This window comes from Monodelphis domestica, chromosome 8, assembly GCF_027887165.1.
Source record: "Monodelphis domestica isolate mMonDom1 chromosome 8, mMonDom1.pri, whole genome shotgun sequence".
Classification (NCBI taxonomy): domain Eukaryota; kingdom Metazoa; phylum Chordata; class Mammalia; order Didelphimorphia; family Didelphidae; genus Monodelphis; species Monodelphis domestica.
Window position 1 is genome coordinate 191646647 of NC_077234.1, and position 16504 is coordinate 191663150.

At 38.9% G+C, this 16504-nt stretch overlaps 1 protein-coding gene across 2 annotated transcripts in view; it reads left to right on the plus strand.

Annotated features, from left to right (window-relative positions):
* Nucleotides 1-1199: 1199 nt before the first annotated feature.
* ST6GAL2 (ST6 beta-galactoside alpha-2,6-sialyltransferase 2) overlaps nt 1200-16504 on the plus strand; it is a 111780-nt gene continuing 96475 nt past the window's right edge. Inside the window, exon 1 of one of the 2 annotated variants that reach the window (XM_007500962.3) lies at nt 1200-2219. In XM_007500962.3, the coding sequence (XP_007501024.1) occupies nt 2191-2219 (29 nt within the window). In that variant the 5' untranslated portion in view covers nt 1200-2190. The remainder of the gene's footprint in view (nt 2220-16504) is intronic. The other variant, XR_008913839.1, reaches the window with a different exon arrangement.

Consider the following 16504-nt stretch of genomic DNA (forward strand, 5'->3'; position numbering starts at 1 on the left):
GCTTATTTTAGTCATCCTACCAGCTTATGTAGTCATAGCATCAGACCTAAAATTCCCCCACCTTGCGGCCACTTGGAACAGGTACGGATGCTTTGCCCAACTACTTTGGCATCCTAGACTCCCAAACTAACGTTGGCCTGTGAGAGCCTTATCTCTGCCCTAGAGAACTCTCGCGGGGTTGTGGAGTGAGGTCAAGGGACTGGAGTTAACCCTCCAGGAACTTCTGCAGGACGTGAAAAGAGTGTAGTTGCAAAAAGGGCCAGACAAAGGCAAGGCAGCACTTTCTATCTGGGAGGATCAGCTGTTAAGGTTTCAATATCTCGGTCAGATTTTTGAGGGAAGGGAAAAGACAGCGCAGACAAATGGGCATTCTCTGCATTAGCAGACTCTTACTCCATCCCGTTCTTATCTAGGCTCCCGCCACACCCCAATCATCAAGTCTATTAGCAAGCCCGGACTCAAAACCAAATCAAGGAATCATTCACCAAAGCACGAAACTGGACGTCCCCCAACTTTTTGTGCTTTTTTCGGATAAAGCAGAAGAATTTCTAAGTTTACTTCCCCATCTTGCTTCCCCGGAAGAGTACATGGTAAGAAGAGAGATGAGGTGAAGGCAGGTTGTTGGAGCTTTGAGACCTTTCTGTAGGGAGTACTCTACTACCTTTTCGGTTTCTTCTCCGTTTGCACTTCAGGAACTGGTGGATTTGAGGAATGGGTTATCTGCGCGCAAAAATTCCTCCTAACTATCCTCCTTCCCTTCTTCCTGGATTGGGGGTGGAGAAGGGAATCCTACTGCCTTTTTCCCAGTCTCAAGGGAGGAGAAAAAGAAAAGGCAGTTTCGAAGCAAACGGACAAGGGAACAAAGGAATGAAGTGGTGCTTCTAGAAGACAAGCTCCACTCTTTTCTCCCTCTAAGTCGCCTCACTCCCACCCCTTCAGTCATTCTCCCTTCCCTTCTCAGGCTTTCGGGTGCAAGGGCACACAAGTATACAATACAAATACTCAGATAAACGCGTGTGGGTGCATTCAATACACACACACACACACACACACACACACACACACACACACCTGGCACCCGGAGTTTGAGCACATGTCCATCTTTTGTATGTAAACACATTTCTAGTTACCCATGTGTTAATAGTTCTCTTACGCTTTTGTGCGCCGTCTGTCTCGGTGTCCTTGTCTCTGTCACACACACACACACACACACACACACACACACACACACAGCACTCAGCAAGAGGCATCACTCAGAAAGCTGAGAGCTTGAAAGAAAAAAAGCCAAGAGTGGAGTGTGCGCTTTCAGAAGTAGGCTATTAAGGGAAGGGGGAGAGAGCGCCAGTGTGTGTGGCGCTCTTGGCTTTGTCCGGTAACCTTTAGCCTTTCAGGAGCCTAACTGCTATGAGGTGCTACCAGAAGGAGGGACCAGGCTTGGCAGGTCCAAGGTCGGGGCTGAGGGGAGGGTGGAGGAGTGCAGAGAGAGAACACGAGAGTGAACGTTAGCTTCGGGAGGGGCAGGCGCCCCGGCAAGCAGAACCGGAAAGCCTCCGGCGGCGATATTAAGTATCGGAACCGGTACCCCGAGCCCGCCTCTTTTTCACAGGGTCTCTCGTTGTCCACTTGTCTCTCTCGCAGCCCCGCGCCGGCGCCGACGTTGCAGCTGCAGCTGCTGCTACTGGGCTGCAGCTGCTGTTGCTTGCTGCCGCTGCTGCTGTTGCTGAGCTTCCCAGAACAATGAGGCCGGTAGCGCGGGAGGCGCGGAGCTAAGCGCAGCCCCCACTCCGCCTCCCTAGGTACACTCCCTCTTCTCGTTCCCCGAGCGAGCAAAGACAAGCGCCAGCGGCCGGAGCACCTAGCTGTGGCAGCGACGGCGGTCAACAAAGCACGAATCCAGGAGAAGGTTCAACCGCGGAGGGGGCAGGACTAGCCACAGCAGCCAGAGCAGCGGCAGCGGCGGCCACCTCGCAGGCTGCAACCGCGGCAGCCTCAGCATGTCTGCCCCACGGCAGCCTCCGCGAATCTTGCTTTCGCCCAGACAAACACCCTCCCTGCAGCAAAGGCGGCCCCAGAAGCAACCAAGGCAGAAGCGGCAGCTCCCCAGCTTCCCCGATCTTTAACTCCCCGAGGGAGCCCTGCTCCTGCTCTCGCTCCCGATCCTGCTCTTGGGTAATCCTTGAGCCTAACCTGATGACCCACCACCCAACCCTACTCTCCAGGTTAGCATCGGGTTTACCGAAGTGAAACAGGGAAGCATTGCAGGCTGGATTTCGGGTAGCGGGATGGAATGGCTGGTTGGATCAGCTGGGGAAGAGTCAGTCTACTTAACTGTGTATGTGCTCGCCAGTTTGCATCCAGCTCCTGACATCGCTTGAATAGTACACCTATCTTGCCATTCTCCTGTACAGCGTGACTCTTGTGAGTGTGTGTGTCCGTGTGTGTGTGTGTCCTCGTGTGCGCGCGCCCGTGAAACTGCTTGGGAATAAAAATGTGGCACACACTTCAGACTCCAGCTCTTCCTCAGCAGGAGCGCTGAGGTATCCTGAGTATTTTGAAGAGGCGTTTGAGAGAGGGTTGGTTAAGAGGAGGAAAGTGGCTGGGGCGCGGAGGCAGGCGATGCCTTTCTTCTTGGTACAAGAGTGCCGGTGTGCGGTGAGGACACTACGCTGAGCCACAGAGAAAGAAAATCTTGTATGTTCCCAATTCTTAGAATGAGTATGTGTCTCTGTGTTTGTGTTTGCGTGTTAGCGTTCAGGAGGAAAGGGGTATCCGAAAGCTCTGGACTTGTGAAACAGTGCAACACGACAGGCTTGCAGCTTTAAAACTATATGAAAGAGGGTTTTCTTTTTCTTTTTTGTTTTTAAGCTGTAGTTTTTAGGAAAAACGGCTGCTCCTGATTGCCGTTTTCTCGTGCCGTTTTGTTCCTAGGGGCACCAAGACATCAATTAGAGCTTTAAATGCACTCTGATTATTTTCCAATTCTCTCTAGATCTGATGTTGCCAGGTAGAGACACCTCACAGAACTACCTGGACGTTAATTCTTCTGCAGTGGCACAAACAATACTACTTTTTATGGAAAGGTTTCCTACCTTTTACAACGTTTGTATTTCGATGCCTTTTAAACTCCCTAGTATTGCATGTTCTTTATAATGTGATATATGTGTATATTTATATACACATGCATACATATATAGATATATAGCTTGGTCTGCGGACTGCGAGAGGGCATGGCAAAGCTAAAATTGTGCATTTTCGGCAGGACTTGCTTGCTCAAGAGAGCTGAATAGATGTTTAGAGAAGCTGTGCTTTCCAGGAATTTAAATGAGACTTTTTTGTGATTGCTTTCCAAGTCTCTCCTACTACTAAGTACCATATTTGTTTTGTCAGGTTGAACTTTCAAAGCTGTTTTATGTTGTGGGGATCACTTTTTCCTTTTCTTCTTCTTTAGGGAAACTAATGCTTGGCTAGATTTTTGTGAACTTTTATCTTTACTGGACAACACTGGAGGTTTGTTCTGGAGTAATTTACATGTTGTCAAGATCTTTATCTTCTCTGTAATTAGGTAACTGGTCAAAGTGAAAAATTATCTGTTTAAGATAATCTGCTGAAAACCAGGAATTTATCCGAAAACTCAAAGGAATAGTTTAATGAGAATTTATGATAGTTGTTTTATTTATCTCAAGCACTGAGTGAACACCTACTATGTAAAAGCTACAATTTAATCACATTTTGCTCATTTAAGCAAACCAGATGCTTGTGGTTACTCAAGATTTCTCTTCAAATTGGTGAAATTGTGGTCAATGGAGGAAGCAGTAATATAAACTTGTCTATTCAAAGGTAAATTTATGACTTGGAGTGTTGTAAATCAAAAGGTCACCCTGCTTTAGAAAACTCAGGGATAAGGTTTGTTTTAATGGGAACATGTTTTTCTGTACTTGAGCCTATGTGTTTTGTATACAACTAAACTCCAAAGGATATTTTCTCCTACTTTTGAATGAAACTCTGCCAGTAAATATTGACCTTGTATGGGTAGGCTCCTAGTGTGCCTTATAATCACATTTGGAAGTAAAAATGGTAGATGGACAGTGGCTAAAATACCAAGAAAAGTCTGAGACACCTTTTTTTTTTTCCTATTAATGTAATTAGAAATAATTCAGGTTTTATTTTGGGAGGGAACAAAAGAAAAAAAAAATGATAGCTATAAGAAAAAGTTGAAAATGCCATGGAGGCTTTGTGTGGAAGTATAACTTTTTTGTGTGAAAGCACTTTAATAGTCAACTAAGTAGACAACTTTAAAAGCATAAACTTTACTACAGTTTTAAAAGATCCTCGATACTTTTCAAGCATTTTGTGATAAAACTTAGTTTTGAATATTTCACAGTTATTAGACTAAATTCCATCACTAAATACTAAAAGATTTTGGTTCATATGAAAACCTCAAAATAATACAAGTCTAATTTGTGCCCCACAGTTTAGAAGGGATGTTGAGTTCCTTGATCAGAGGCCATAAGGGATCAAAAATAGAGTACCTCATCTTTGGAAACATAAAGAGATATGAACTAAGACTAAAGGCACCATGATTTTTCAGGCCAGAGATTAGAAAGATTTAAAACTGGTCTCTAACCAGTTTGGAATTAAAAGCATGGTGACCAGCTGCTCTCCATTTCTTCTGAGGATATATTAAAAGGAAAAGGGATTTAAGCTACTTTGTACTCTATGGAGTATAGGAAGGAAAATATCTGCAATAGGTTGCTGAGTAGAGTCAAAGGCTTTATTTAACTCAACAGATATTAAGTCACTGGTACATAAAAGCACTGTGCTAGTCTCTTAATGGAGAATCATGTATTTATTTTCAAAATTTTGTTTTTTATTAAAATATATTTTATTATTTATAATCATGAAAAGTAATTTGAAATAGACTGAGTTCACATTAACATGTAGAGGTCTTTGGAGATCTACTTTAATGAATAGAAAATGATGAATGATTTTTAATTAGTAATTGAATTTTATATAACACATTTTCTCTTCTAAGTAGGTTGAGATGCCTACTGAAATCTTTTTTTTTTAATTTAAAAACATTATGTTCTGTCTTAATATCAATTCTAAGTCAGAAGAACAGCATAGGCCAGGCAGTTGGGGTTAAGTCACATAACTAGAAAGTGTCTGAGGCCAGATTTGAACTACTGTTCTCCAGACCCTAAGCCTGTTGCTCTATCCACTCACTGTGTTATCTAGCTGCATCTGCCTGCTGAAATCTTATATACACAAGCCTATTTCCAACTAAGTGCTACTCCCATTTCAGATCATTAACTGGTCCATAAAACCACTGGATTTTTGGTAGAGTTTCAGCAATGTTGTAAATGGTCAGTAAGTAATAATAATAGCCCACATTTATAAGGACCGTTAAAGTTTGCAAAGTGTTTTACATACTTTATTTCATTTGATCTTCACAATAACTCAGTAAATTAGGTGCTATGATTTTTTCTATTTTACAGATGAAGAAACCAGAGATCATATATCGAAGTACCTGAGTCTCTATTAGAAAGCTTATGTGTTCTGGGAGAAGGGAGATTTGTAGTTTTACTGTGGAATTTCGTTGGAGAGATTTAGCAAACCACTATCAAAAAATTTTGTTCAGGCAACCATGTATAGATTACGTACATTTATTGGACAACAACAGTAATAATATATTTAAATACACAGCTATAACTAGCCACAATAATACTGGGGCGAATTCATTAGGGGAGGAAAGAGGGAAGTGGTATGTACAGACACAATAGTACAGAATATTGTTGCTCTTGGAGGCAACAATTCAAGGAGCTAGTACACTCAGGGATTCCAAGGTAGAGGCAAGTTCCTTTTGGTCTCTGCTTTTTATGATTCTGTTTATGTAGCATTTACAGAATTTTTTCATCAAAATCCTATGAGAATACAAATATTATTGCCCCCATTTTACAGATAAAGAAACTGAGGCCTCATAAAAACTAAATGATTTGTCCCACTCACATATCTAAATCTTAGATTCAGTCATTCCACTGTCTCCACTTATCCAGGCCAGCCATCATCCTGGCCTCATTTTTTTTTCCTTTTCAAATATCTGCCCTTTAGCACTATTCAATTTATACTACTCTTCAGTAAGAGGATTATAAATTCATAAGATTTAGAGCTGGGAGAGGCCTTAAAGGCCATTTAGTCCACTTCCCTTGTTTTAAAGGGAGAGGAAACAAGTTTAGTGATTAAGTGATTTGCTCATTCTGTCATTCTTCTCTTTCCCTACCCTGTATTACCCCAATCATCTTCCTTCATAGCTCCTGCTTCAGTGAAATAGAGCAGTGCTGTAGAAATTGTACAACATGCTAATTGGATTCATTATATTTAAAAACTGCCCCAACTGGGCCTCCATTGGTACATGCCAGTCCTTTTACCCTTCCCTGGTCATCAATTCCATTGAACTCACAGCGGTTTTTCCAAACTCCTCTCCTCTTCTCTCTCCTTTCCTGCCTTCCCCTTTCCCTCCCCAAAGACATTTCCTCATACTTTTTTTTTAAATTAAAGTCCTCCATCTTGAAGTCCTTCCTTCAACTTCCAAATCCATGCTTTACTCTGCTATTTCCCCCTCCCTATCTATTCCTTAGAGCATCAAGTCTTCGGAATTAACCTCCTTAACTTTGTTCTAATTTGTATATGCTCTACTTACACTGCACAACTACCCTTATTCCAGGCCCTAACCATCTCTTATCTGGACTATTGTGTTGGCCTCCTAAATGACCTCTTCCCTTTCATCCTCCACACAGGAGTGCAATGAATGACTATACATAAGGAGGATCTTGGCATTGCTCTTAAGAAGATTTGGTGGCCCTCTATTACCTTTAGACCAAAATAAAAAGTCACGTTTGGCATTCAGAGTCTTCACAGCCTAACTCTTCCCTCATCTTGCTAGGCTATTTATATTTTACTTCCCCTCTTGGCACTATGAATGCACCAGATGATCCAACCTTTTTATTTTTCCTAAATGATATTCTGCTTCTCATCTCCCTACCTCTGTTCAGGCTATTCCTCTGGAATGTTCACTCTGCTTTCCTGTCTCTCCTTCAACTCATGGATCAAGTTCTCAATTCCCTTCAAATAAGAACTTAAAAGACATCCCTTGTCTCCAGCACTCCGACACTCTGAGGTTTCTGTCTATATCTTGTCTGTCCTTAGGTATGAGCATGTTGCGTCTCACTAGTTGAATGGAAACGCCTTGAAGACACAGGGACTGTTTCAGTTTGGTCTTTATATTTGTATCACTTAGCATGATACCTGTGGCTTATGGCAGATGCTTAAAAATAGCTACCATAGAGTTCTTTAAGGGTTACAAAGTACTTTTTCATTTTGATCCTCACATTTGCTCTTGTGTTCAGTCATTTCAGTCGTGTCTCTCTCTCTGTTTGAGGTTTTCTTGGCAACGATACTAGAGTGACTCGTGATTTCTTTCTTCGTCTCATTTTAAAGATGAGGAAACTGAGACAAAAAGGATTAAGTGACTTGCCCAGGGTCATACAGCTAGTAAGTGTCAAGGCCAGATTTGAACTATGAACGTGAATCTTCCTGACCCAGTGTCCTATCTACTATGCCACCCCGCTGCCCTACTCTGTGAATGAGTTGTGAATTATTTTCATTTTATAAACGGGGTCCCTGAGACAGAGAGAGTAACTGATTTGTCTGAAATTGCAAAGCTAGGCTTTAAGGCAAGATTTAAACTCAGATCTTCCTGACTCCAAGCTCATCATGCCACCTTTCTTATTGATTTGTTGATCAACTTGAATTGTGGATTTTTTAAAAAAAGTGTAGGAAGAATAATATCTGTTTAGGATTTTTAAAAATAGGAATTGTTTCTACCTCATACCAACTGAAATTGATATCCTAGCATATGTCATACATTGAGGTCTTTCCTAAAATGACTACTTGGAAAGTACTAACACCATCGCCAGGATTATACAGCTTCTTCTGTTGTCAAATAAACAAATGAAGCACATCTAGACTAAAACTTTGAAACACTTGTCCTCAAGGAGACTCTTAATTAATTCCCAGATTTGGGGCCTCTTTAAAATTCTTAATACTTTGGAGTAAAAATATCTTATGCATGATAATAATAGGAAGATTTTTTAAAAATCCAGCCTAGCTTTGAGAATGTGGCAGTGCTGGAAAGGATATTTTCATATTTTTATCTGTTATGAGCACTTATAACAGTTTGAGCTGGTTAAATTAAATTGGAGGATAGCAAATTTATGGAGACATCCTGAGGACACTACTTAAGTGTTAAGCATTTAAATATAGAGGTGTCAGAAAGGGATGAGAAATGGTCCTCAGGCCAAAAAGAAAAAAATGAATCACAAAATTGCCTCAAGATAAGTTTTCTCAGAGGATGATATGGAAAAGGGAATTTGTACTATTTGGACTTGACTCCTAGACTTCTATAGTGTTTAAATTGGGCAGAACTTTAGAGATCTTCTTGTCTAATCCTGTTATTGAATAAATGAAGGGGAGACTCAGAGAATCCAAGTTAGCAAAGGGTGAGTGTATCAGTGAACAAGGGTATTCATTAAGAAAAGCTAAAGGATCTTTAAAAAAAATAAAAGTTGTATAGAGTATGAAGACAATCAAAGATGGCGGGAGTCTATAGTACCATGATAAGAGATGATGGAAAGGAAGAAAATACTAGCTTTCATTTTGCTTCTGTTTATCTTATAAGTAGATGTTTGACCTAAGAAGATATTTAAAAGGAAATTGAAATTACTTAGGAAATGGCAGTAAGTACATAGCTACCCTTAGTGAATTCCAGTCATCAGACTGGAGAGAAGAGGTCCTGGGTTCAAATTTGACCTGGGATACTTCCTTGCTGTGTGACTTTAGGCCAGTCACTTAACCTTAATTTCCTAGCCCTCGCCACTCTTCTGCCTTGGAACTTATCAATTCTAAGACAGAAGGTAAAGGTTTTAAAACAAACTTAATAGGAACAATTTGTCTACAAGTTCTACAGTTGTGTTTAAAACAACTTCACAAGTATAAAATATAGGCATTGTAGCTAGGCAATCCCTAAGTAAAAGGTCTGGAGGTTTTAATGAACCTCGAGCTGAAAATTTATCATTGATGTCCTGTGGAAGTCATAACAGCTAATGCTTTTCAGCTAATGCACTGGGAGGCTCAATATTTAGAAAAAAGAGGGTTACAAATTGTCCCACTGTACTTGGCCTTGACCAGACCATATCTGAAGAATTGTGTCCATTTCTGGGAGCTAAATTTTAGAAGGGAAATTGATGTGGAGGTTCACCAGAAGAGTGAAGGAAGTCAAGACCACAAGACCACACTATTTAAGACTTGATTAAGAGAATTAGAAAATTTATCCTGGAGAACAGAAAGGGGAGGGATGATTTCTGTCTTCAAATATGTGAAAAGCTGTCATATGACAGCAAGACTAGGGGTATTCCACTTGCTCATTCTAGACACAAACTACAAGCAAAAGAAAAAAAAAAGTAGAAATTGGAGAGATCCCTATTTATGTTTTATCTAAGGAAAGCCTTCCTATTAGGACTGTCCTTTCAGCTGCTAGAGGTAGCTAAGTGGTACAATTAATAGAGTGCTGATTCGGGAGTTAGGAAGACAGCTTCATGAGTTCAAATCTGGCCTCAGACACTTACTAGTTGTATGACCCTGGGCAAGTCATTTTGCCCTGTTTGCCTCAGTTTCCTCATTTGTAAAATGAGCCAGAGAAGGAAATGGGAAATAACTTCAGTATTTTTGCCTAGAAAATCCTAAGCAGTGTCAAAAATATCCACATTTAAGGTGGCGCAATGCTCCACACTGGAGAATTTCAAGTAGATTCTAGATGAGGGAAACTTAATCTTTTTATGCCCTGGGTCCCTTTGTAAGTTTGTTGCAACATATGGATCCTTCACCAAATAACATTTTCAAGTGCATAAAATTTAAAAATATATATTATAGGGGCAGTTGGGTGACTCAGTGGATAGAGATTTAAGCCTGGAGACAGGAGATTCAAATCTGACCTGAGACAATTCCTTGCTGGGTGACCCTGAGCAAGTCACTAAACCCCAATTGCCTAGCACTTATCATTCTTCTGCCTTGGAACTGAGACTTAGTGTGTATTTTAAGATGGAAGGTAAGGGTTTATTCATAAATATAGATATGTAAATATTAAAATGCAAACTATATTAAAATAGTTATCAAAAATAGCTTTAAAAATCTCAATTTCAGGGGTCCCAAGATAAGAAATCCTGGTCTAAATATATACTTGTTAAGAGAATTGTCAAATATAAGTTAGTAAAAGAAATTCCGTCTGCACAGAGTATTTCTTAATCCTCTGCTGACATTGACGACAACCTGCATTTGATGTCTCTTTCTGGACCGGTAGGTGGAGAGGTCAGGGACCGAATCAGCAGGTGGACTCCACTGTCTTCCCCTTGCTTGATCCATTTGAGAACATTTGTCATTCTTGAGTGACACACCTGATGAACGAGGGAAAGCCCTCATTCTCGGGAGAACAGGCACTATGAATTGGTTAACATGATTGCCTCACTTAGGAGGGACCCCTGAGCATCTTAGAGTTTCTTATTCTTGCCATCCCATTTCCCTACATCAATTATTCTCATTATGTGATTTTGATTGTTTTGAGCATTGAAATAGGAGCCGAGTGTTGGAACAAAGGCTAGAAAACCTATTGCAAAGTAGTCCCAGCCTGTTTTATTTTCTAGATTTCCTGGAATGATGCCCTTGGTCTGCCATTTCCCTTGTTCTCTTCATTCACCAGCATTGCAACTTCCCCAGTGCCCAAGCTCATCTGAGACTCTCTGTGCTCCCAAGTTAACCTGAGCCAGATAATCAGATGATTCTTTGCTTCTCTGAGAAAGACAAGTGTTAAGGGGAAAAGGCGTGAATAATATAAAATATGCATGATATGTCACCTGCCTGCCAGGGATGACAAAATATTGTTTTAGCCAGACACGTACCATTCCACCATTTGTCAAATGCTATACTTTCACTTCAAGACTTTTAAAAGTTAAAAGGTCTGGGATAGCTAGGTAGCACAGAAGATCGAGTGTCAGGTCGAGTCAGGATGATCTGAGTTCAAATTTGACCTTAGACCTTCCTACCTCCCTGTGGGGCTCTGGGCGAGTCATTTAACTGATTCCTTAGCCATTGCTGCTCTTAGAAATCATTCTAAGACAAGACGATAAGGGTTATAAAAATGAAATAAAATAAAGTTTAAAGGTCTGAAATGTCATTATCTATAAATCATCTCCCCTTCAGCAGAAAGTAGAAATATTATGGAAATCAAAAGATTTGCTCCCCAGATCTCTTCTGTCCCCTAACATAGAGTTTCTGCTATATTTTTTAGATAGAGTGGATCACATTTTAGATTTGGAATCAAGAAGAAATGAATTTTAAACTTACCTTAGCTACTGATTAATTTCATGTGGCCACACTGCGACCCCTTTTGTCTGCCTCAGTTTCCTCACTTATAAAATGAGAATAATGTTTCACAGGTTTATTGTGGGGATTAAGTAAGATAAACCACACATAAAGCTCTTTCCATAATTTAAAGGACTCTACCAATATCATAATCATTAATATCATTATTATTATAAACTGTTGACTGTTAAAAGCTGCCTGAGAAATTTAAGTGTAAAACTTTATTTTCTTCACAATTCTATGATTATTGGCCAATAAAGCCCCCAAATTGGATGCTATGCTCCTTACAGGCAGCATCTTTTGTTTTCCACTTTTATATCCCTTGAGATTAGCACAGTGCCTTGCATGTAAAGGAACTTAATAAAGTTTGGTTCATTGAATTTTTCTTCTTGGAAAGAGGATGATCAGACAAAACGAATGCTAAAGTAAATTTTAGTCAGATGGCCTGAGCGGATAGTCTCACTTCTCTCTCTGACTGATTGTATGAAGCCACTTAACTTTCCTGAGTCTTAGTTTACTGCAGAAATAGAGGGTTGGACTAAATGATCTTTAAGGTTTTTTCTTGTCCTAAACTTTTGTGAATTGATGATTACCTCTATTTGGGGGTCTCTTGGAGTGTTTGCCAATTCTTTCTCCAGCTCATTTTACAGATGGGGAAACTGAGGCAAACAGGATTAAGGGACTTACCCAGGGTCACACAGCTAGTGTCGGAGGCCAGATTTGAACTCAGAATGATGACTTTTTCTGATTCTAAACCCAGGGTTCTAATCACTGCCTCACCCACATGCCCTCAATAGTAAAACCAAAATCCAAGTCTTTCATTAGTCAACCAAATAACTTGGACTTAAAGGCAATCTATGAATGTGAGTCTTCAAGTACTCACAGCTAGCCTGGAATGATTTGTTTAGGACAATGTAGGAACATCAAAAGGGCCTGCCAAATGAAATTTCCAAGTGAAAATTTAAGATGAAATTCAGGAAAATATTCCCGATGGCCTGAGCTGTGGAACTGGCAAAGAGCCTAGTTAGTGGCTGGAATTGTGGTCCCTTGGGGCATTTGGGACTATATTGGAAAAAGCACTTGAAAATATGCTATAGAGGAAAAATCCTATAATACTGTGATTACCAAAGACCGTGCTTTCTGAAGTTTATAATTCACACACACACACACTCTCTCTCTCTCACACACACACACACACACACACACACACACACACACACACACACACACACACGGCTGCTGAAGTGTTTCAGCTTGAGAGGAAATGTGTTATTACATTTAAAACAATTGGTTTTCAACATTCAAATTATACAAATTTATCAAGTGGAAGTTTTCACATTTTGGTAATTGTGGTTTCTAAAACGACTTAGCTTTTAAATTAAATTTGGGAAAGAGTAAATGTACTCGATAATTCAATAGCTTTCATTATTTAGAGGTAAGTTGCAAAAGTACCTTTGGCATATACCCAGTGATTACTATTCTCTTGCACAAGCATTTTATCATGTGTTAAAATCCGTGAGGATAACATCTGTAGGGAAAAAGTCCCTATTCTTATCAACATCTAATCCTATTACATGTGTGTACATATTTGTATGTATAGTAAAGTGTGCCATGAAAGGAGTACATTAAAAGGAACCCTGAGATTGGATCTTGCAAAATAAAATATACTTAACGTAACAGTAAATACTATTAATTTAATATATTTTGTAAAATATATGATTAATGTCAATTTCATAAGGCACTAAATGTTAACATCTTGAGTGCCCAGAAAGTGCACACATGTGCATTTACATGTATAATATGTTTACATATTTTTTTAGTACACGAGACTCTAAATATGTCTCTTAATACAAGTCTTATGGTTTTGATATACAAAAGACATCAGTGAAAAGACTGGAGTTGGTAGACTGGAGACCCCATCCTAGTAACCTTATTTGGCAAGTCACTTTATTTTTCTGGGCCCCAGTTTTTTATCTAAACTGAGTCATATTAGAAACCTTTTACTATTCAGTCAAATTGAGTTCAAGATAAATTAATACAATTGTGTGACTTCTGTTGCTTTAATTGCTTTTCTATTTTTTTTATTATAAACTTAACAAACTCCCAAAATAGGGATGTTTCCATATACAAGGTTTAACAGAGAAAGATTACAGGCAATACACAATTCCCTATTATATACAATTTGTTTTACAAAAAGAATACAATAAATTCATGTTATCTTCAAAGCTCTCCTGCTTTTCTATATTTGCTTCTAAACTTCCTTCTTGTTTCTCTTTTTTATTGGCCTGCCTTGGTAAGTTAAAATTTAGAACATTAATTGTTTTAGTCCAATTTTATGAGTCTTTATTGAGTATCTATTGTGGGTAATGTAAAGTCCGCAGGGGAAATGAATGGGTGTGAGATATACTAAGACACCATCTAATCCAAAGGTATTTAACCTGGGATCCACAGATCAGGGGTCTGTGAACTTTGATGTAGAAAAACAATTGTACCTTTCTTTTCACCAACATTTAAGATTTATCACTTTTTCAATTAAGAATGAAAAAAAAATACCTTATTCTGAGACTGGCAAAAGAATTCAGGTAAAAAATTTCTGCCTTTATGTCATGCATGCAATACTAGTTAGCTTTATAAACTTTGTAATTTGGAGATAGCCAGTGGGGTCAGAATGTGGAAAGGCTTCAAAGCCAATATTATTGGCTTATTAAATATATACATACATATATATATATATGCGAAATCCAAATGGATGTCTATTTGTATGAGTGGGAGAGGGAGGCAGAGAGAGTAACAGTTCCCTGTAAAACTTAATATAACACTTTGTAACTAATGCTTTGTAATGTAGAGGCAATGGTCCTTAAATGACCAGTTTTCTAGGGCTGTGAGGAGAGTTTATCATGTAAATGTTAACTATTATTACCTATCACACAGTTATGAGAGGGACTTGACAGTGGAGAGAAGACTGCCCTTAGGAGGTCCTAGCTTCAAATCCTGCCTATTTCATATACTTCTGTGTGACCCTCAACAAGGCACTTAACACTTCTGGACCTCAGGCATCTCTCTAAGATTAGAAGTTAATGGATGAGTTATATATAGATTGGTTTCCTTGGGTGGGGAATTTCCACTGTTCTAATGGATGGAATCACAATGCTGGACTCAAAGGCATGTAGTAAGTTTTATTATGGTATTTTTGTATAGTAAAGTTTTATTGTAGTTTCCTCTGTATCTCTCCCATTCCTACTAATTGATCTACAAGAGCTAGGTCAATTACTCCATGGCTAAGGAGCATATCAAAGAAATGTAAGGCAATTTTGCTGTTAGTAGAATAGGATCAAAAAAATAAAAAAGAAGAAAAAACAAAAGCTTCTATACCCTACAATTCTTGCTTTCTTTGATGAATTTGGTGGTACCAATTACATTGGTTTATAGATGAGAGCTCGAGAGCAAGACTTGGGAGTGTAAAATGGAGATTTGAACCCTGGACTTCAATCCCCAGAAGTCCTTGGTACTTCCCAGAATTCCCAGTAATCTCACCTGAGTCCTCACCTGAGTGTGAGAACACAATTTAGTATTTAAAGGGCTCTCTGCCTCCCAAACTTCTTCTTCTTCTGCTTCTAAGCACATGCGTCTCTCTGCTTGGCGTACAAGATGTAGTAAGTGAATGTGAATGGTCTTCAGCCCTAGGCACGTGCTTTTCTTATTTTGTATTTCTTTATCCTTGATTTCTAATAATCTTTTATAAACCTCGTAAAAATATAATACTTTTAGTAGAGAAACTAATTTAATCTTTACAGGAGGTGGGGATGGGATGGGAAAGAAAAGGAAATAGATTTTTGCAACAATCACCATGTGTATTCACCCTACCCTTCTCATCAATTGTTCCCCAGCCTCCTTCATTGAAGAGAAGAAAAATGATTTTATTAAGAATGGAAAATAAAGAGGAAGTGTGGTAAAGAGAAGCACAATTGATGGGGAGAAACTAACTATTAGAAGGAAAGTCCCTTAAATCCTTAGGCTTCAGTTTTCTGAACTGGAAAAGTAGGGATTTAATTTGATCAAAATTTCCCAAATTATATTCCATATAATACGAATAATAATAATAATAATAATAATAATATAATATGGCTCTTTAAGAACATTTCAATGTTGTTGATATTTTCTTATTAAATATTAAATTATCTATCTACTGAAATACTATCTGTAGCAAGTTTTGTGTGTGAAAATCTTGGTTTATTCTGGTTTTTTTTAAGTTTCCATGATTCTTCTTTTCATTCTTTATCAAGGAGGTATTACATATTTTTCAGACCACCCCCACCCCCACCAGAGCTATATTGGATTCTGCCGATATATTTCAAAGTTAAAAATAATCAATTTCTAAAATAAATTAAATAAAAACAAGAAAGGGGCTTAGATCATCCAATTCCTCTATTATACAAAGGGAAACTGTCTCTCATGCAGAGAGAATTAAGAGAACAGACTTAACTTGAGCTTAGGTCTCCTGAGTAGCTTTGTCACTCAATAGATAATTTTGTCAATTATTTGACCAAAACAAAACAAAAAATCAACCACATGTTAATCAGTTTCTTCTATGTGTCAGACACCAGGCTGTTTTGGAGATGAGTTCATATGTTAATGAGGGAGACAACATGAAATATCAAAGGATATAAAAGATATACAGGGTGGATGGCAGGCAATCTAAAAGGAGTACACTAGCAGCTAGTGGGATCAGGAAATGGGCCAGTTGACCTAAGAATTAAAGGAAGCTAGAGAAATTGAGGTAGAGATGAAGATGGAAAATATTACAGGCATCTGGGATAGCCAGATTCCGGAAAGACAAGCTGTCCTGTGGAATGCATGACAATTTGGACATATAGGTATATTATAAAGTACAGAAAGAAGTAAAATGTAAGAAGATTAGAAAAATTAGGGAGGGGCCATGTTTATGAAGAGTTTTTAGTGCTAAACAGACAATCTTATAATATTTGATCCTGGTTACAATCAGGATTTTATTAAGCAGTGGGGGAAGGAATGGTCA